Below are 22236 nucleotides of genomic sequence, written 5' to 3' on the forward strand. Positions count from 1 at the left end.
GGTGGCGGCGGTTCCCCTCTGTGCCAGTTTTAAATGTCAGCTGGGGAGTGCTGCGGTTTGATCTGATTTCTGCCACTCTGTGACACTGACCCTTACTGACTGGTAGCGACTATTTTTAGATAACCTGAAGATAGCAGACGCTCCAGCTTTTATCCGGGGTGCCAAAGTAAATATTAGCCAAGATATTCCGGCATTGCACGCACTCCTGAACTATGTGAGGCCTGTCATGTTCAAGTTCAATGTCAAGCTTTTGTGGGAGAAATACTGGCGGTCACATCTGACATCCGCTGCATTATCAAGAGCACCGTTTTGGGTTATTTACTTTGACACAGTTATTGTCAAGTGATTTGATGCAAAAATCTAGTTTTATGACCAATATGACCCCATTTAAGAGTTCTCCATCTCTTGGTTCTCTGTCGGCACATCTCCTTTTGGGTTGAAAACTTTGTGGTCGTTATTGAATTTCAGGAAACACCATGATGACAGAACTAGTGTGAAGTTAGTCTGATTGTAGTGACCACTGTTCCACTGACCTTTCGTCTTTTATCTCTGTTTGTCTGAGCAGTCAGATCCAAGACTGGTTAGTGTCTTTTTCCTTATTGAAAGCTGAGCTGCATTTAACTCGTTCAGTCCTACCATTTAGTCGGAATGGTTTGGTTTTACTCCGTTACACATCAAAAGCACAGAATTTTTGTATTTGTTTGGCACAGCTGACTTTATCAAAGTTTTCGAAGCAGCAATAGGACCGCTCAGTCAAACTGAGAACATTACGTACGCACCGATCAGACTTTTACGAGTGACAATAGTAAAGACCCTAACCTGCCTGATTGTGATTTTCACCAAATCAAATTTTCTTCCATAGGTTAATAATGCATCCAAAGTTTTTTTTTTTCTAGATTTAGCTTGATTTGATAAATTATGTTGCATCATAAATCAGGCAAAATTCAGAGACAACTGCAAAAGCTGGTATTCGTTTGAATAAAATTTGCATTTTCTCTTGATTTTTATTTTTAAAGTCTTTACATCTCAGATAATGTAAAGACAAGTATCCCTCTTAGAGTTAGGATGATAAATATACTTCCCCCCAGGCCACCTTTTCAAACTCTACTTAAAAACCTTGAGAATTTATTTACAGAAAATGACAAATGGTGAAAATTTAAAAAAATGTATTGCTTTCAGACCTTACTTACACCCATACCGTACCCAAACACACAGACACACCAACACACATGCAAACACACACATGCACACACACACACACACACAATCTAACAATTATTTTTTTGGACTGTCGGAGGAAGCAAAAGTAGTTCTACCATAAAATGACAATAAACTGATTTGATAGAAAATAAGTGCTACAGGTTCTTTGAAAGAGGTTGTAGTTTTGAAACCAGAAGGGAAAAAAACAATGAATAAATGCACTAAAAACAACCAGTCTGCTGATGCATTTACAGACCATAAATGAAGAAGTTTTACTTGAGGGATAAAATGGCAGATTTGCATCACTTACTTGCTGTATCTTCACCAAGCCTGTCGATGGAGGCTTCCTGCATTCTGCAGTGGCAACATGGAAACTGCCTTTAAAAGGTTCTTGGAGACCTTGCATCAGAAAATGTCAAAGCCTTTAAACAGAGGCTAAATAATGACTTCCTCAACATGGGACTCTAAATTTTACTTTAATTCCAACATTCAAAATGACCCGTCTACTTTTATGTCCTCTGATCAGTGTTAGGGTTTTCTGAATACAAGCTTGAGTTTGGTTCTAGATTTAAAAAATCTGAAGCAAATGTCTCGACTTTCTCTGAAACTGTTTTTTTCATACTTTGTGTAAATTAAAATTGGACCTTGATTTCAATCTATACCGGTGTTTTAATGCTTTAAACTTTTAAACGCCTGCATGGGTCTGTTAGCAACCTAAAGTAGTAATTAAGATCATTTTGATGTCTTTAGTTTAAATTCCCTGGTAAATCCCATAATTGCTGGTGCCTGCTTCACGGATTTCATAACCAGGTGTTCGTGGTGAGTGAAATATTGCGTGGAGAAGGTTTGCCAGAGCACACGAAAAGTAAATGATTGACTAATTCAGATCCTACCCACCAAACAAAGCATGGGAGGAAACGTATCTCACTGATCATATGACCCAAACTGCCCATCAGTGACCAGAGTAAAAGGGGATACATGTTCATTACTTGTTTAAACTACAAACGCTAATAATCACAGTCCGATTTAAACTAAATTAAACGCCGCCTTTGCTGTAGCTCGTCTAAAGTCTCATTGACCTGCAGCGCTACCTTTAAACCAAAGGCCTCCGTCTGATATTGGAGGGTGAAGTTAATCATTGACGAGCAGCTGGGGTTTATTATCTGCTGCAATGCTGTCAGGCAGCACTTCACTTCCCGCTAGGAAACGGAGACTGTACTTTTCTCTGCTGAACACGTCTGCTTTTACGAGAACCGCGACCTTGCTGCGCACGTCTCAGTCCAGGTACGTCGCACTTCCTCATGTTTTCTGAAACAAAGACTCCAAATTGCTCTTCCCAAAATGTCTGAATTAATTCATATGTGTAGAAATGGAAAGTTATGGGATTTATTTAGGACATTTTTAGAGGTTTTTCTGAGTCGTTTATCATTTAATGTCAATCCTGTTCATTGTGGTTGCACTTTATACGTGCTGCTTAAAACTGTCAAATGAAAGATGTGTAAAAAATACACTTTGGGTGCCAATGTTAGCCTATTTAATTTTATAAATGTAACCTTTAAATGCTGTCAGACTGCAGAGCATCAATATGAGTGTGACCCACAATCAGAAGATTCGAGCTTAATCACTCTTATCAAGCTCAAGTCAGTAGTGATGTGTCAGTATCTCACCACTAACGGCTATAAGAGCTCATGTTTATGACACATTTATGTCATATGTTGCAGACTGCTCCATCTGCACCCTGAAGATCAAGGGGGTCAGGATCATCCACAGCTTCGACCTGCACAAAACAAGCGGCTAACAATGCATGCAAGCTGCCATAAGGTGAGTGTCACGGTTACACACAGCCACAGCTGCAGGTTCTTCAGTACGTGATTATCATCATGCCATCCATTGTCCCTATAATAATCATAACTTTTATTAGGGGCTGTAATCAGCGTCAGGGAGTTGTTGCCAAACAGAGCCTGTAACAATCACGCATCTCCTCATATGAGCTTATTAAACCTTAACTAAACACAGTCTCTGGAAGCGTTTCATGACTCAAGACAAAACCCACTGCACTTGTTCAGAGGATTTCCCAATTCTCTTCTATATGCTTTTATACATTTGTTGTTGTTGTTTTTTTTTGTTTTTTTGTAATTTCCTTACGTGTGTCTCTCTTTAGGAATCAACGCAGTCTCGTCCATCCATGAGCTCGAGAGACTCCCACTGCCCAGTGTGCCTGCAGACGGCCACATTCCCAGTCCAGACCAACTGCGGCCATTTATTCTGTGGTACGAGATCAAAAAACACACACAATGTGACCCATCCACTCTTTTACACTAAACATTTTCTCATATTATAACTTCAAACTTCAATGTATTTTATTGGAATTTTAAGTGACAGACAAACGCAAAGTTGTGCATAACTAAAAGTGAGGGGGGAAATAAAGTTTTTTATTGTATGGAAATAAAAATCTGCATGAGATAAAACCAAAACTAAATATTCTTTATGCACATGGGAAACTTCATATATGGTTGAACGCAAGCGCTGCACATCATCCTGAAAATATAATTTGTGGCTGTGTGATGCTGTAGGGATACAGACCGATTTGTGAAGCTGTTGTTCTGGAGCTGAGGTTCATTTTCCGGCAGGACAATGTCTCTAAAGCCAGAATGATTTAATAAAAATATATTCATGAGTTAGAAGGACCTCTTCAAAGTCACTCTGATCCATGTTGCAAATGATAATGGGCAAGTCTATAAATTTTTTTTTCTTTCCACTTCACAGTTATGCGCTACTTTCTGATAGTCTATCATACATTTCCCAGTGAAATGCATAAAAGTTTGATGTTGTAAAGGTGAATAAGTTCATGTGTGAATACTTGAGCTGAGCACAGCATATCGCTGGTCAACAAGCAATTCAGAGTCGGCGTACAGCAGCTGTAGGGGCCCTGATTGTGGTTTATTGATGCACAGAAGTTAACAGTTAATCTTCACTTGAAGAACAAAAACTGGAAAAATATTGTTAATCAAGTCCTAATAAATACGTTTGTGCAGTGAGGAGATGAGTGAAGACGGGTCGGCTCTCTGAGTGAACTTCAACCAGAGAGCTTTAAAAACTTCAGCCAGGCTTTTGCTTTTATCACCGTTTCTCGTGTCCTGCTGGGAAAGAAATCGTTTGGCTTCTATATTTAGAAATCTTTGCCTCTGGATAGTGATAGCATTTATGACATAAACCCACTCCTGTTTAACCTTGATACTATCAGCTACTGATTACAAAACACATGCTCTCCCCCCACGTTCACCGTTAACGCCCGTCTAGACTCTCCACAGATATTAAAAAAACTGAAACCTTGTTTAATCAACTGACAATTTGAGACAAATGTGTTAAAACGTCGTGTTTGTTTCCGCAGCTAACTGTCTGCTCACCTACTGGAGACATGGCTCCTGGCTGGACGCGGTCAGCTGTCCCCTCTGCAGACAGAAGGTAGACTGACGTTAACAGATTTACCGTTAATCACGAGCTGTGTGGCGAGCGTCAGACCTGTGATAAAAAGCAGCCTTTTATTCTTTCAGGTCAACGTGCTGTGCAACCTGTTTAAGGAGAGCCGATCAGATCAACAGTCCAAGAAGGTTCTCGGGGAAATCACGGACTACAACAAACGCTACTCTGGAGCCCCGCGAAGGGTCAGTGTTTGCACATCGACGACTCCTTTCACAGCGATGAATGCAAAATCAGTCGAGATTGAGATGAGATTCATTACATTTGCACACAACGGGTTCGGTAATGAGACCACCTCTTATGCAACCTCAAAGTTTTATTTAATACAAAAAAAAAAAAGGCAGACGAAAGAGGACCTTGTTAACACTTGACAAAGGCAGAGGCAGAAGGTAATTGTCTTCCCAGAAGGCTCTTCTCCTTCACATATCGTTGTTAGGAAATAGAAATGGGCTTCTTGGAGGATGGGAGCATGGCAGATTAGTGAAATAGAAGCAGATACACTTGCAGTCCCTTTGAAAAAATTTTTTTCAGAAAAGCACCCTCACAGTGTAATGATGTCATAACTATGTGGAGACGATGCATTCAGGACCAGAAAGAAGTTGCCCCCCTCCCAAAATTGGCATAAATTAACAGTGCTATGTTTGCACAGGTTTGTGCAGCTAAACTTTTGTAGCAGTTTTTTTTATTTTTTATTTATTTAGTTGATGTCAATGTGCTGGTTGACCTTTGATGACCTCTGGAAATGTTCATTAATATCTTTAAAATGATAGTAGCTAATGAAGGTTTTTGCCACACAAACGTTTGGCACCATTAGTTTGATTTGAAGAAGGTGGAGGGATAACGTCACTTAGATCAATGTCCCTGTTTTTAGCTCCATCCATTTTCTAGCTTTTTAAATCTGTGCAAAAAAAAATATATATATAATTTTGATCTCATCTGATCAGAACAGAACACCACATGGATTGGGTTAAACTTTAGATTTTCTCCCTTATGCCTTTTTTTTTTCCTGTGTGAAACCCTCCGACATGTCTTCCGGTCTGACTTGACCTTTGTTGCGCCCCCTCCAGGTGACAGACTACCTCTGCGATGCTCCACTTCTTCTGCAGTTACTGGCTCGTGGCCTCGGCACCATGGGAAGCCTCGTCTGGCTCTTCCTCTTCAGGGTGGCCCTGTGCTGCGTGGGCACTGTGGTGTCCATCTCCTCCTCCCCCTCCGTCGACCCTGCGCCGTCGTCGACCCCCCTGGAAACGGACCCCTCTCTTTGCGGACTGCTGGGGGTTCTGGACGACCTGGTGGTGGTCGTTCTGCTGCTCCTTTGCGTCATTAACGTCAACCAGCAAATTGCACCAGACGGCGGACGACACTCTCCAAACAGATCGACCTCACAAGAAGTCATGGGGAGTTCGCTGTAGTTCTATGCTGCTCGACCGCAAGACGTTTGAAATGGACTTTGATTGGATTTCTGCTCTCTGCCTCGTTGGATGAGCAGATGAGAGAATATTGACAAGAGCTGGACGCCATTGATCCCCTCACACTGTGGACTCCAGGCCTGCTTGTCGAGCGTTTACAGAGCTTATGCAACTGTGATGCATTCAAATGCAGTGTGGCGGTTCGGCTGTCGCACCTGAGCGTCAATAAGTTGCCGCAATATTGGAGAAGACTTTTTAAATCTCATCCTTTAAAGCTTAACCTGTAAATGTAGCAGGTTGCAGACGACAGCTGTCATGCCAGTACTGTGATGTTTTCCCTGTACATATGTGACATTGTATGAAGTTGTTTTTATGGTTAAAATAAAGATTATTTATTGTACTGTACCATTCATCTTTATTCAAGTCCCAGAAAACCTTTTTTTTTTTAAACAAATTCATTATGAAGATTACTTTAAAATGTTTCAAGGATGCAGCTGATCATTCCAACAAACATTATTAGTGTCAGATGATTCAACATGTAAACATCTCAGTTCTTAAATGTCTCTAACATCAAAAACTGTGCAATAAAAACACAGACATGTGTAGCAGAAAGTGAAAGTTGAATCCTGTAATACTTGACCAGCACTAGAATCACATTAATTTGCGTTGCTGCACCAGGCGGCTGCGTTCCTGAACATGCGCAGCCAGGGCGAGGGTGAGAGCGCAGGCCGAAGGTCCCTGGGGGCCCAGGGCCACTGCCAGCCCAGGGTGCAGCGCTCCGGGTGGGGCATCATGGCCAGGTGCCTCCCGTCCCTGGAGCACAGGCCTGCAATGCCCTGAGGGGAGCCGTTAGGGTTCAGAGGGTACTCCTCTGTGGGGGAGCCCTGATCGTCAAGGTAACGGACAGGGGCGAGACCAGAGGAGGTGATGAGGTCTTGGGCCCGCGGGCTGCGGAATCGCATTAGACCTGCAGGACGGAGCGGACAAACGTCAAACATGGCTGCTGACTCTGAACCTACTAGCGAGAAGAGCTGTTCACGAAGCAAATATGTAAAAACCTGATTTTTATTTTAACCGCTGTACGAATCCAAAGGATCCGATGAGGCTCAGAGTTTTTACCTTCTCCATGAGCGACCCAGACTCCCAGCGCAGAGCCCTCCATGCCTCTCAGCCAGATGGACGGCGACCTCTGGATCCCAACGCTCACAAAACGCGACTCAAACCGGCCAGACCGATTGTGGGTCAGCACCACTTCAGAATCTAATCAAAAATAAAACATTTTGACAAAAACAAAATGGGAGAAAGAAGTAAAGTAATAGGATTTCCAAGCAGCCTAATCTAATTGGCATGCAAGTCATCGATTAGTGAGTTAATCTAAAGATGGTTGATCTTATCGGTCAACTAACAATGAACTGACAAGCGGCTATTTTCTCAAAAACCTAAGGGCTGAAACAATCGTTAGTTTTAGCCCTAAAATAGTTGGATTTTTTTTCTGTCGCTGAATAAGACATTTCTGAGCTCCTACATTCGGATCCGAGGCAGTGTGAATATTCTTTGTTCGTTAGTGTTCTGGTCTGATCTCACCTGCTCCTTCCTCTCCCTCCCCCTCTCCCACCCAGCCCAGCAGGGCGAGTAGCTGGCAGCCGTTGCACACTCCCAGACTCAAGGTGTCTTTCCTCCGCTGAAATCGCTCAAATTCAGCTTTAGCCTTGGGGTTGTAGGCCACAGTGGCAGCCCAGCCTGAAGAAAAGAAAGAAACTGCTAGTAGGAGGAACCCTGCACCTGAAGGCATCCTGTCATGAAGCATCGCTTCACGGTTCACCTTTGGCTGATCCCAGGACGTCTGCGTAGCTGAATCCTCCGACGAACACGACCGCCTTGAAAGGTTGGAGGGTGACGGATCCGGAGCAGAGGTCCTGCATGGTGACGTCCCAAACCTGCACAACCAGGGTTACATTTAAACCAGGAAGTGAACGCGCATGCACATGACTGCGAGGCGTTTGTCATCGACCTCAAAGCCCGCCATGAACAGAGACACGGACATCTCTCTGTCTCCGTTGCTGCCCTCCTCTCTGACCACGGCGACGCGTGGCAAACCTGCAGCTGAAGGAAGAAAAGCAGACATTACTGACTCAGTAAAGTTAATTTTGGGATTACTTTACCATGAAATATGGAAACTTACAAATATGTCCTTTTACCCCTTCAGCTTTTCAATATTTCCTCACATTAGAACCATTAATTTTAATGTGGTTTTGAGGGATACAGAGTAATAGATCAATACAAAATGTTTGATTTTTATTTGTAAAAAGCTGTGAAATAAGACATTGTAAGATTTTGTGTTTTTGCAGCACAGGGTTTTTCTTCCATCCCACCGTTATGCTCTATATTCTGTTGGTCTATCATAGAAAATCTCTAAAACAAAAGTAAAAAAAACATTGTAATTTGTGATTGTAACATGACACAATATCAAAAGTTTGACGCATGTAAATATTTTGCAAGTTAATATTTCACAACACCAATATAATCTTATATATAATATAATCTTGGTCTTACCAAGCTGTCGTATGTTGGGAGTTTCAGAGGGGTCAAAGGTCAGCTTAAAGTAAGGTTGCGTCCTCTTGGAAAGCCCTTCCTCCTCCTGCTTCACGCACAGCTCGTCGGCTTGGAGGCGCTCCAGTTGGAAGCTTGTTGCCTCCCAAACGGCCCTGAGGTCGGGCAGCGACTCGGACAGCACCTCCTGTCCGTCTACCCGGACCCTGACCTGGGAGCCGACGGGGAGGGGGCATCAGAGTATCAATCAGTGTGAACAGAAGAGGGTCTCGGCCATGCTCTGCAGACGTCTCACCGTAGCCTCTGGTCCGAAGCCGCAGGTTCTGCCGATGCGATGGCACCGCAGGCCTCCATCCCTGTATCTCTGACAAACGGCTTCCAGGTCAGTCTGAGAAACCTCCAGAACCAAACCCAGCTCCTCGCTGAACAGCAGCTCCATCACTGCACAGAAAACAGGGAGCAGCACAGTATACTGAGTAAAGGAGCGGAGGCAGAGTAAATACTGTGAGCAGGTTGCAGCAGAAAAACCTGCACAGGGTGTCTGCAGGTTTAATCAAAGTTTAGGGCCAGTGGTTAACGCATTTAAGGCAAACATACTTTTTTTTTAAAAAAGGGAATCTAATAAGGTCTTAATTTTATGTACTTTTTAAGGATCTGCAATATAGGTTGTATTGAAAAAATTATTGAATGGAAACAATTTCATGCAAAAGCTGCTGAAGTAGTTTAAATCTAAGTAGAAATATTAGAATAAATATCTGCGTTAAGCCTCAAATTTGCTCAAGTCTGAACAAAAACAAAAGCCTCAAAATTTAACCTGATATTGAAAGGAATTAATTTTAATAAAACTCAATAATTCCCTTAAAAAGTAGTTTAGGATTTAGAATGTTTGAGTAGTTAATAGTTATAGAAACATGTGGATTTTAGTCTATTTGCATCAGAAATGTTGCAGCATCCAAAGGAAAGAGCAAGAATCATATTTGCGCTTCTTATAAAACCTGATCTGATTTTCTTACAATAGTATCTGTGAGGAAGTTGGTGGCATTTAATTCAAGTTTTTAAGACGAATACCTCTAATGCCTGTGTAAAAATGAAGAGATTTCTCACTGTTTTGATGATGAGCGCCTGTAAAAGGACTCAGCAGCATAAGGACCTGAAGAGGCTGAATGTTTTATGACAGAGAAGCAGAACAAATCCACTCATTCACCTCCAGATCCGTCTGAAGAGAGCTCAACGTCAAACCCGCGGTTCCCAGCAAAAGCCATCTCCAGCAGGCAGGAAATGAGGCCTCCATCGCTGATGTCATGTCCTGCGCTGAGCAGACGATCTGAGCGAAGAGGAAAAAACCCCCCAAAAACTTCAGCTTTGTAATAATAAAACAAAACTGATACTCTGCCTTCTAAAAACCACTGATGGAAATCAATGGCAGCTTTTTGTGTGCTGAAATAAACAACCACACCAGCAGGGGGCAGTGTTATCATGGTACGATTATAGCTAATGAAGGAAGAGTTGTGGGATGTGTTCATCTGGGCATTTAAAAGTTAGAATGTGTTGGCAGACTGACCCTCTATGAGCTTCTGGGTGGTGGTGAAGCAGGCGCTCAGGAACTCAGGCCGGTCCAGGTCAGGACAAACGTCCCCCAGCTGGTTGTAGCACTGAGCCAGGGCAGAGCCGCCGAGACGGTGGCGACCTGGACTGACTGGGACCCACAACAGCACGCCTAGAGGGGCATAAAAAAATAAATTAAAAAAATTAAAAAACACACAAAACAAACACTGTGATGGTGTGGAAAGTGTGGCTTATGGTCAATTCAGGTCAAAATCCTGCTTTCAACCAATCAGAGTGATGGATTCGTCCTTTGTTTCTGGCGGCACATCGCACCTTTCCCATCTGGATCCTCGAGATCCGGCGTCACTGTGGCTGTGATGTCGGGGCAAACGGCATACGCAGAAATAACCAGAGCGCCTGGAGCAGATTAAATCCTGTTAAATTCAGAAACTCATACATTATGAGTACACAGACAAAAACACAGGATGAAACGTGCAGAGGCAGGACTTTACAGGAGTTTTCCCGGCCGTTTTTTTTTTTTTTTTGGGACACATTTCATTCTGGCCATGAGGCTGAGCAGATGAAGGGTTATTAGTTCATGACGGAGCAAAAATGTTATTCAGCAGCACACGATTTCAAGTGATGTATTGATTTCAGGTTATATTTCATTTAAAGGGTAGAAGGGCTGACTGCTTAAAAATAGAATTGACTGCCCAAGGTTGACCGCTATGGATGATTCAAAGAGGAAATAAAAAACTTGCACATGTATACAAAAGGACGGCTGATACAAAATAAAAAATAAAAATTCGGACTTTTAGCATCTGAGACAGGAAAACCTTTCAGACAGCAGTGAATGAGCCGAGGGTTTCTCAGGAACTCGGCCATTGTAATACTAATTTTGATTTTTAAAGAAGTTCTAGCTCCACTGCCAGACTTTACACTGATTTTTCTGTGTTTTAAGTGAAAAAAAATCTGCTAGTGGAACTAGTACTTTTCCATCAATAAAGAAATTATTGACTTAAAACAAGCACCTATATGTTGCTGAAGAGTTACTTGTAAGTTAGTTTTGTCTTGCATCCAGTGCACTAAGATATTTGCTATAAAATCTATGCAAAAATACTGTGTAAAAGCACACAGATTTTATGTTTTTTAACAGAGTTTACTATTGTACTGTACTGTTGGATTCGTTTTGCTACTCCTCACTCTTAAAACATGAGGTTTATGTTTACTTTTGGAAAATAGATCAAAATCCCGACTTTATTTGTGTGTGAAGCTTTAGGTTAAATCTTTTTCTTCTTGCGATGTTGTCCTTTTAAAATCTGTAAGAAAATTCTCGTTGCCAATTCTGTGGTGCATAAATAACGGTGAGGAACGTAAATGATGATGATTGATGCTCAAATGTTTATACAGTGCCGAGCCTACATGAGCTTCCATAAACCAGATGTGGATCTTCTTGCACTGAAGTGTGGGTACCTGGCGCTTTGACAGTCTCTGTTCCCACTCTGGCCGCCATGCTCAGAGAGTCCTTGCCCCCGTCGATGGCCACGCCCAGCTGACCCATGACCTCACACATGGCCTTGCAGGCGTCCCACAGACACGCCCCCTCGCCGGGCAGCTTGGCGGCCCACATCCAGTTCCCACTGCACTTCACGTCCTGAAATGTGGCACAGAAACTTGAAATATCTCAGAAACCGAAAAGTCGTCGCATCAGTCGGGACTGAAAGGGGAGTTTGCGATTTCTTTCAGCTCCACAACATGTTTGCTGATATTCGGTGAGCTCACCTTCAGAGCCGTGACTCTGGCAAACAGCAGGTTGGTGAGAGCCTCTCCGACAGCCATCCGGGCCCCCGCCGCTGGACAAACCAGGCCTTTGACCGGCTGCTCCCCGATGGCCGTGGCCGCCCCCTGCAGGCCGAACGGTGACAGAGCCACGACCGCCACGTCGGCCAGAGGGGTGTGAAGAGGGCCGACGCACTGTTGCTGGGCAACCAGGCCAGTCACAGAGCGATCCACCTAAAAGAGGGAGGTAGCAAAGTGGAGATAGAGTCACAAAATGTTGGACCAATAAAAAATATACATAAATAACTATTTTAACAAAAGAAACCACCTTATTGGTCAGGTAGCGTTTAGACGCCACAGCAGGCAAACGTAAAACCCGCTGCAGGGCGTCTTTGACCGTCAGCTCAGCAGGAAGACTCAGGGGCAGAAGGGTGGGGGCCAGGCGCTCCATCCGAAACTCTTTCTGCGGCATCTTGCCCAGAACCCACTCCAGCTGCAGGTCAACCGGATGGCGGACCCCATCTGCCCGATCGCCATCGCTTCCCTCGTCATCAACCAGAACGATCTGTGTGGAAAAAATAAATAAATAAATAAAACACACTCATGAAGATAAACAAGCTGCTGCCATCCCGGTACAATTTTCCGCTAAGTTTTAACGCCACAGTGGACAAAAAAGTTATGAAGCATGCCTTTCCGTCGCCTGTGATGAGTCCCACAAAGTCAACAGGACACTTTTCCCGCTGACAAACCCTCTCCAGGTACGACTTGTCTGACGGGCGAAGCAGCAGAGCGTTGCTCTCCTGGTACTCGGCTCCCCACAGCTCCAAAACACTCAGCGTGGGGTCGCCTTTCTGCACACATACAGAAAAAAATAAAAAAAAGAGGGGAATGATGCAATTAAACCAAGATAAAACTAATTGCACTTAAAGAGAAAAGTTGCAAACGATAATCTTTTCCCTGCATTTTGTGTCTCTGTATTTCAGTGGTTGGTTTTTGTGATGTGGTTTTGTGTTGAGAATGAAGAAAGCCAGATTACAATAAATAAATAAATAACTCATTAAATTATTTCATTTTTTAAAACTGAAAAATGAAATCATTACATATAATTAAGGCTCAGAAAAAATAATTTTATATTTATGTCAAGTTTTTTTTTAAATTACACATTTTATTAATTGAGCCATTAATTATTTATAATTTGGCACTTTTCTCTCTCCATAGTTTTGATATTTCTTATTCAAATTTAAGAATATAGTGTAGGAAGATTTTTTCTGGTGGTCTTGTCATTATCAATCCTTTCTAGTATTTACACATATGCACAACAAGCTAACACTGTGGTTAGCACCTTACAATAGCGATTAGCACAGCCAGCCTTACTGAAACAGCAGAGTGTGTGTGTTCCTTGAGAATGTCGACAGTTTAACTCTGACATTTTTGAAAGGCTCTTTAAATCCAGAATGTTTCAGGACAGAGTTGTTAAAAAATCAGTTAAATGAAAGTAAGCAAACCGTATTCCACTGAGCCTTCCTGTTATCTGCTTCAAGTCTTGATCTTTCCTGCAGGCTAGATAAACCACAAAATGTTAGACCTGAAAACGTATCATTTCTTTCCTTCCTCTAGCTTTACTTCAAGCACCTCACTGATATTGAAAATGACTACCTCTAGGTGTTCCTTCAGTAACAGCGTGTACACTAAAGAGTGTTGTCGTCACCACGACCTGGCAGAGCTTTGGCACTGCGTGTTCACTGACCCACCTTGTGAGTTTCCGACCGGACGGTCCTGAAAGCCAGTGGCCGACCGATTTCTTGGTGCAGCTTTCGTGCAAAATAACTGCATTCATGTGCAAAGCTGAGCAAAAGTTGAGATGTTTGTGCCAATTACCTTGAATTTACTGCAGTGGATCACAGCGCCGGCTGGCTCGCTGAGCTCCTTCAGAACATTACCTTAAGACGAGAGCATGCGTCAGCGCTCGGCCTCTCATTTCAAAGTTTCAAATGCTTTCAAACTCCACAAAGCTCGAACCATTTCCTCCTGCTCCCTGATCGTGGATGCTGCAGATGGGGTTGCCGTTGCTCCTTTCCAGGCATGCCCTGAGAGCGCGGTTCATCTTCTGCTCCATCTCAGCGTCTCCCCTCTGGACCGCTCCCAGGTCCCTCTCGCTGCAGTTGTCTCCTTGCACCTGCAGTAAGAAAATGGTTTCCTCGTTGCAAAAAAATCATCAGCGTCACGCAAGCACGCTGCCAGCCTGTCCGGGGTTCGCACTTGAACAGAAGAGGCCGCTCCTCCTCCCACGCCGATCCGATACACCGGCCCGCCGATCTTCACCACCTCCATCCCTGATTGCAAACAGCCGAAGAAGAGGAGCAACGGGAGACGGAGTGACTCACTGATCGTTGCGCGTTGTAAATATAGCTGCAGAATCGATTGCTTGAGTTCACGAAGACTGTGGGACATTACCGGCTTCTGCCTCCTCTTTCTTCACGTAGTCGTCCTCGATCGATCCAAGGCCGCCGCTGAACATGATGGGCTTGATCCATTCCCGCCGCTCTCCGTTAGCCAACCGCATGCCAAAGGAACGGGCAAAACCTAGAAGAAGACTCTAAGATAATAGTAACCAAACATCCTACTGACATATAAGTTCATGAAATATCTCCTGAAATGTTGGAATGGCAACCCCCAACATCCTCAGTACAAATATTAAATATTATTGCAGACAGCAGTGCAGAATCTCGATTAATGAATTAATGTAAAGTTGACGGATCTTATTGATCAACTAACAATTGATAAGCAGCCGTTTTAAAAAAAAAAAACCCACAGTGCATCAAGAGAGTCAACCATCTTTCATAATACATAATGAATAAAAAAAAATTGTGTCCTCTGCTGGACGGAGGCCAAACTACAGCACTGAAAGACGGTCTAAGCCAGGGGTGGGCAACTCCAGGCCTCGAGGGCTGGACTCCTGCAACTTTTAGATGTCTCTACTTCAACACTCTTGAGTCAAATAATGAGGTCGTTAGCAGGACTGTGGAGAACCTGACTGGACGTAGGAGGTGATTCAGCTGTTGGATTCAAGTGTGTTGGACCAGGGAGACGTCTAAGAGTTGCATGAGACCGGCCCTCGAGGACCAGGATTGCCCACCCCTTGTCTAAGCGGATGTTATTAGATAATCGATTGGAGTGTTTTTTACTCTAATAGAACCTTTGAGTGAGTGGTTATTTATATTAAACATACTAGTTTTACGCCGTTTATAACCCGAGTTGTGTGAATTAACTCAAACTTAAAGAACAAACCGTCTTCTCTCACCTGAGAGGACAGGTTCTCCAAACTTGTTGCCGTAGTCTGAAGCTCCGTCGCTGGCTTCGATGGCAACCTGCAGCGGAGGGGCAAAGCTGGACGGATACTCCCAGCCCTCACCTTCCTGCTCCCAAGGGAGACAGTAGCCTGCAGGCGAGGACAGAGAGTAAAGTATTGAAACTGAAATGATTTTATGAATTATTTTAAGACTAGTTTTCCTAAATTACTATAATTTACTATTGTTCCTCTTGCAGGTGGGAACACCAGCAAGTCTAGCACAAGGTCAGACCACACTATGCTTACAGAATTTGGGGGGGAAAAATGGAGAATTAGAAAAGCGACTCAACAAATATGTTCAGTCTCTTTTAGTCAAGATTTTCTTCTTTTCTCTACTTCTCATCTGTGTTTCTGTCACTTTGTGGCTTTTAGCGTTTTGGTCATCATTAGTATCCAGACTCTGTCCACCTGGCTAAATATTACATTAGCGTAAGAAATTTAACTTCATAAGATGTATTAGCTAACAATTATTGCACTCCAAACAATCCTTTGCAATATGAATATTGCACACAGTGGTATTATAATGATGATATACCCGCGATATATTGTGCGTCCCGAACGTACGTCTAGTTTGGAGAAAGGTTGACTGGAGAACTTTTCCTCTCCAGGATGAACATTTCACCCTCACTTAGGTTTGTAAAGCTGCAAGGCCATTACTCTGACATTTAGGAAAGATAAATTATTTTGGTCATTCTAACTAACAAGAGCAGTCCAGTCTAATTTAACTTCAGATAGTGAGAAATGAAAAGGTTGTGTTTTTATTTGGTGTGTGTAAACTTCTGGTTTAAACTCTATGCTTTAGAAATGATTTACAGATCTTATTGACCAACTTCACTGGCCTTTGTTCTGGAATTATAGGTGAATCTCAGGAAAATAAGATAAAACCTAAATATTCGCTTATTTCAGCCAATTCAAGTTGAAAAGCTTAACTTATATTTATTTATTGCACATAGGATATTATAATTTGACTATTTCTGAGAATATTAATGGTTACAGTTTCCAGATAATGAAATTAATAAATTAAATTTCTCAAAAAAGTAACTACTACCACCAACTAAAAGGATGACCATACACAGCAGTTCTTGATGTTCAAGTCCAAGCCTTGTGAATCGCTCACTACCACACTTTTTCCTTCCACTCAACTTCCTCTTAGTTTATCTGTCAGAGATAACATTTTGTGACTTATTGTGCAGAATGTCAAAAACTATCTGCTGGTCAACTAACAACAAGTCAACAATCTTCCTCATGAACGTCCAGACGTTACATTACAATAAACATCCTTTCTCTGATAATATCCTAAAATATGGAGATCCATATGTACTTTATGAAATTTTTTCTTCCCTTTAAGGTTTTCAAAGAGCTCAAAAAATCAAGTTCAAAACAAAGAAAAGTTTATTTCCTGCCACCATTAGAGCAGCTGGTTCCCATGGCGCAGTGAGCTACCTGGGATGTGCAGGTTTCCGAAGCAATATCCCGCAGTCCCAGCGACGACGTGCCCTCCTCGCCCGGCGCTTTGGACATCTCTGATGCGACCTCCGGTCCCCGTGGTGGCGCCGCTGAACGGCGCGACACCTGCAAGGTTCAGAGTTCGCTAAGCGTCATTATTTTGAACAAGAGCCGCGTCGGTACTTGTGACTTTGATTGGGAGAAGCGAGCGCCGACCGGTCGGGAAGTTGTGCGTCTCGGCGGTGAAGATAACGTGTCGCACCGAGTGCCGCGTCTCGTACGGGCTCGCCTCCGAGGGGTCTGCTGGGTAAATGCACCGCAGCTCCCTGCCTCTGATGCCACTGGACACAGAAATTAAACGTTTCACAGAGCGGGCGGGGCCTGGGGCCATGACGCTCGCTGGGCCACGGCCCAGCAAGCGTCTCCCAACGCCACCTGCTGTTGTCGCAGAACTTGATGACGTTGTTCTGGTTGCTGCGCTGCTGGGTGTCCATGATGAGGCTGAAGAGGGTCGCCTGCTGCTCTTGCCCGTCGATCACCATCCGCCCGCGGAAGAACCAGTGGCGGCTGTGCTCGCTGGGACGCAGAGGGACACACACACACACACGGGAACAGAGTCAAAAACGTAAAACGAGGAGGATGCTCGGCTGATTCCTCCGCCCCACCTGTTGGACTGAGCCAGGTCGAAACACTCCACGCTGGTGGGGTTCCTGTTGATCCTCTGGAACATGGACGTGTAGTAGTCCAGGTCCCAGGAGTCAAAGGCCAGACCTGCAGCACGCACACAGACAGCAGCGTGAAAACCAAGGCAAAAACAGGCAGCATGAACCGATTCAGAGAAAAAGGATAAACAGCAAACACACCGACACACACCGACACACACCAACACTTAAACCCAACACAGTCTAGCTCTGATGCGTCCGATGACTGGTAATCTGATCAAATGATCCTCGCAATATAAACCATGTTTTCCTCCACAGCAAAGCAAAATAAAATGACCAAATGGGTTTGGCTGGATTTACGCCTTTTAATCCCCTGAACGTGACTGGATATAACACATCTGTCATAATTCATAGCAAAACATATTTGTGCGCCAAGTGAAGGTGTTTAGAGAGCATAGAGCTGCATCTCTACACCCTCCTCCTCAGTGGTGGCCCATCATTTCAAACCTCACTAAAACGCACAAAGTTCACGACTGCATTGTGACAAAATGTTTAAACGTTTAACAAAAGCGAATACGTTTCGCAGAATGTTTCAGTTTTACCACAAAATCTTCAGCATTGCTCCCCAAGTCACACCACATCCAGCATGCTCGGTCTGTTTGATAAAGCAGACCAGTCTGCTGGTTTCACTACATTAGTGAGGCACACAGAAACAAGACATGCCAGATAATCAGCAGCGGCTTCATCGTCTTGTGACTTAACTAGCTAAGTGGGAATGTCATGCATCATGTGACGTTACGGCCTCCACCGAGTACTTACAGAGAGCTGCAAGACTGGAAAGAGGGCATGAAGAAAGAGATGAAAGAGAGAGAAGGAGAGAGAGATATCACACCAGGGCATAAACACCAGAGACTCGGTGTGTGTGGAGGTAAAAGCAGAGCAGCGGAGACCTCAGCGTTGCCAAAAAAGCCTCACCCAGCTCGCTGTTTGCCGTCTCCAAGGCGGCGCGGCCCTTCCCCAGGACGTCCACCTCAAACACCGGCTGCGGCGCGGTTTCCACGGCGAAGGAGGTGATGGGATGTTGATAGACACACTCCGTCATGCTGTCATGGAGACACTCGATCAGCTCCTTCACGTCTGCGCTGAGCTCGCCCGCGCTCCGTCCGTTCTTGGCCTGACGAGGAGACGGACGGGTCGCTTCAGAGAAACAAATAAGTAGGAGTAAAATGGAATCATGACCTTCCCGTGTCACCGTTAGCGACCTTGATCAGAAACCTGCGGGACCGCTCCACTCGCGTGACATTGGAGAGGCCGGCGCTCTGGCAGATGGACACGGCGTTCGTTGACCAGGCAGTAGAGAAGTTCAACCTGAAAACACACAGACAAAAAAAGCTGACGCACAACTCGGAACGACGCCCATGTTCTAGGGTCGCAAATATATGGAAATATGGGCAGCATTAATAAGGCTGCTATGGTCAATAACCAATATTGACCAATATTTGACATGTTGGCCAGGAAAATACCTGACTGGTCCATTTCCACTTTAAACATTTTGACAAATTCTCATGTCATTCCTCTAAAGCAAACCACATTATGACATACTTAACACACGTTGAGGTTCAAAGTGTCTCACCTCAGTGGCCTGCATTCTGATGAATATTCACTAAAAGGAGCGGATGAATATTCCAGCCTTATTACATGAATAAATGAATACATTTTCACCAGTACACCAAGTCCCTCGTTACAAAACGATGAGCAGAGCTACAACATAAAACCGACAGGTCAGATATGGGCTAAGCTAACTTTTTTTTTGTTTTTTGCTGACCATGGGACACCAGAGACTGTGTGTGGAAATGAGGCTTCACACTTTCTGTCCTAGGGACCAGATTCCAATTATAAAACTATGCTGGCTTTGCTAATTAGCACTGCTGGTAGAGAAAAGGCCCCAAGACAAATTTAGCTTTTGTTGCAGCTGCGTAATCTGACATTGGAAAAATTAGACAACCTACACCTCTTGAGCAAACTCAGTGGAGAATCAGCGATTATGTGGACTTGCTTCTCTTCCAAAACACAGTGAGGACCTTGTTAAAATGCATAAACTGTGAACTCACTTCACAGAATAATGGTCTTGAATATACGGCCAAATCAACCTTCCTTCATGGCAACTTCAGTCAGACGTAGAAAGCAGGCCTCTGGAGGATGTAGACTAGTTATCTCTTTTTGCTGTACACTGTTACACTAAAGCTAATTAAATGCCAGCCTCCGGTGTGCAGAAGTCACGAGCAGCACCTCGGTCCGATCTCCACGAGTTTGTCCCCGCTTCCCTCTGTGAGCCTCGGTTGGTCAGACAGCGGCTCCGCCTGCAGAGGAGGACGAAACAACCAGAGGAGAACCTCCTTCTGCTCCGCATCCAGACGCTCGCAGCCTGCGGCAGAGAGCAGGAAGAGCATTTAGGGTGAGGTGGAAGGCCGCCCCGTTCCCAGAGCGAGTTCATCGGCGTGATCTCACCTGTCAGTTCCACGTTGTAGCACAGCTCGGTCGTGATGGACAGGTGAGGGAAGAGCTTCGCTGCCCTCTGCAAGGCTCGTCCAATCAGAGCTTCGCCACTGTAGAACCTCAGGATGGCCATTTTTCTGAGGAGGAGAAGGAAATCCAGTTTATGAGGCACGAGCCTGATAAGCATCCCACTTTTGAAGCAAGTTTAGAAAAAGAAAAACCCAGTTTATGTTTAGATTATTTTCTGCATGTTCCAAAGATGCTGAAAACACAATGTTCAAGTTAGCATCTCACAACTTAGGTACGCTTCATTTATGCTCTACTAGAGATTTATGCTCAATACAGATTCTTTAAAGTTCAACTAGCGATCGCTTTTAATTTTACTTTATTTGTAAAAATGCAAGCTTGGTCACCAAACCAGACATGGTTGATCTAAGATCATCTAAAGACCCTAAATGAGGTGAAATGGCCCTTTTTGATTTCAAGGAGAGTTCAAATTTACCTGTTGGTTTTCTGTCAGTGGTTCAAAAATTAAAACAGAGCCGCTGTGGCAAATCAAGGTTCAAATCCAATTCAAATGTAATTCAAAAATACTTGATTAATCCCAAAGGGAAATTAAATGTTGCTGTGACTCATGTAAATTCAGTTATTGTAGCTGATGAAGGACGACTAACTAAAACATCTGAATAATTCACAATTTTATTCAGATTTTTTTTTAACCCAAAACTCATGAAATTCTGGAAACCGAAACATATTTTTATTCAAAGATTTATTTTTTGTCAGTAGTTACCCAAACTATTGGGTAACTATAACTATTGTAATAGTTTGGGTATTCACGTCACTTCTTATATAGTTTTAATCAAATCAGATTTCAAACGAAGCTGCGACGTGTTAAATCATAAAACAGACAATCACAATCAAGTATACATAAATGTGAAAAGTTTACTTTTCAAATTAAATTTATGTACTTTCCACAGTGCATTTTAAGCCTTAGATTAGAGACTGATAAACTAATTCAAAACAAGTTAGACAATAAAGAAAGCACAGATCATTTCTGAATAATAAATCTACTTTTTTTTTAAATTAATTTTAAGCTAAACTTTGAAGTGAAACTGATAAATCGCAAAGTTTGCCTCAAATCAAGACCAGTTCAGCAGCATAGTTAAAGACAACATGGTGATGAGCAGAACTTTGGTTTCTACAGATAAAATGTTGACAAAAGGCGACCCCTGATACTGAACCCCCCTAATCTGGAGAGTGAACTCAGATCAGGACTGTCCTCTGTTCTGCCTTAGATGCTTTGACTGATAAACTCAAATTCATTCTTTAGCAAGACAACAACAAAAAAAAGATATATAAACCTCTACGTTCAGTGAAAGGAACAAGAAGTTTATGATGAATCGCCAGCATTGAGTGAAGACAAAAAAACAACAACAAAGAACTGAGTCAGATTTTCTAGCTTTGAATAAGAAAAATGTTTTATCTTTTTGAATGCAGCATCAGTTTGTTTCTAAAGTGCATGTTTACATGGTTTTTTTTAGTTCCTTTTAGAGGAAAACCTATCTAACAAGAGATTTACTCATTTCAAACCTCTTTCACTTCAGTTCTTCCTCTCACAGTTATGATTCAAACACTGGGAGCATAAATCAGGAGCTTTATGCAGCAAAATGCATAAAGCATGCATTCAGCACACACACACACACACACACACACACACACACACACACACACACACACACACACACCCTTTCTTCACGGTAACTGCGAGGTTAGCAATTAGCAACAGTACAAGAGTGACTGCAAGAAGATGAACACCACTGATATATCCAGAAAGGGGGGAGTTACTGATTGAAAGCTATGGATCAGAGAGTTAGCAGGAAGCTAACTTACGTGCAGCAGCTTCACTAGTTTAGGATGAAAAGCTGAGACAGTCACCGCAGATCTGGACAAGACTTGTCTTCCTGAACGAAAGCTTGGAAGTTGTCTGCTTATGGGTCGGCAACGCAGGCTGGCAGGGGGCAGGATGGACGGAGATCAGCACTCACATGTGTGCCGCTCTGACCGCATCACGCATGCGCAGCTGGGGATCGTTGAGGGAGAACAACATGGAATGTCGGACAATTTGGGAAGACCTTGAATGCATCACCTCACCACCGCGCCTCTCATCATCTACCCTTTGTAAAAAGATGAGCTTCACGCCAACAAGCCTAAATTCTGTCGAATCAAACTTTAATTTTTCCATTTTGCGTAAATGCTTATTCCATAACTTCACTTCTTTCATAGTTTTAAACCTTCATAACAAATCAATACATTTTGCTGC

General features: G+C 43.4%; 2 protein-coding genes across 4 annotated transcripts; one reads left to right on the forward strand and one right to left on the reverse strand.

Moving 5' to 3' along the window:
• The first annotated feature begins 1878 nt into the window (after window positions 1–1878).
• LOC103463744 (E3 ubiquitin-protein ligase RNF170) lies at window positions 1879–6494 on the forward strand. The gene is made up of 6 exons (XM_008407304.3): window positions 1879–2484; window positions 2922–3021; window positions 3362–3470; window positions 4592–4665; window positions 4755–4865; window positions 5748–6494. The coding sequence occupies exons 1-6, from the start codon at window positions 2372–2374 to the stop codon at window positions 6090–6092; spliced, it is 852 nt and encodes a 283-aa protein (XP_008405526.2). The 5' UTR covers window positions 1879–2371; the 3' UTR covers window positions 6093–6494.
• Window positions 6495–6697: 203 nt separating this feature from the next.
• pfas (phosphoribosylformylglycinamidine synthase) lies at window positions 6698–21964 on the reverse strand. Of its 3 annotated transcripts, XM_008407306.3 has the most exons (28): window positions 21807–21964; window positions 19929–20053; window positions 19710–19845; window positions 18683–18788; window positions 18396–18594; window positions 17424–17529; window positions 17194–17334; window positions 16975–17099; window positions 16756–16884; window positions 15265–15402; window positions 14418–14546; window positions 14223–14296; window positions 13983–14139; window positions 13842–13903; window positions 12653–12814; window positions 12292–12528; window positions 11967–12197; window positions 11658–11838; window positions 10518–10601; window positions 10201–10356; window positions 9844–9963; window positions 8935–9080; window positions 8643–8850; window positions 8101–8192; window positions 7912–8026; window positions 7674–7829; window positions 7209–7349; window positions 6698–7056 (listed from the first exon to the last, which is right to left on the reverse strand). In XM_008407306.3, exons 2-28 carry the CDS (start codon window positions 20047–20049, stop codon window positions 6746–6748), a joined length of 3963 nt encoding a protein of 1320 aa, XP_008405528.2. In that variant the 5' UTR covers window positions 20050–20053; window positions 21807–21964; the 3' UTR covers window positions 6698–6745. The 3 variants fall into 3 exon arrangements, with proteins under 3 accessions (XP_008405528.2, XP_081462631.1, XP_008405530.2); XM_081606505.1 differs by lacking the exons at window positions 19710–19845; window positions 19929–20053; window positions 21807–21964 and adding an exon at window positions 19532–19690; XM_008407308.2 differs by lacking the exons at window positions 18683–18788; window positions 19710–19845; window positions 19929–20053; window positions 21807–21964 and adding an exon at window positions 18240–18253 and having other exon boundaries at window positions 18396–18505.
• Between the last annotated feature and the right edge of the window lie 272 nt (window positions 21965–22236).

The sequence above is a fragment of the Poecilia reticulata genome, chromosome 4 (genome assembly GCF_904066995.2).
Source record: "Poecilia reticulata chromosome 4, P_reticulata-male-v2, whole genome shotgun sequence".
Classification (NCBI taxonomy): Eukaryota; Metazoa; Chordata; class Actinopteri; order Cyprinodontiformes; family Poeciliidae; genus Poecilia; species Poecilia reticulata.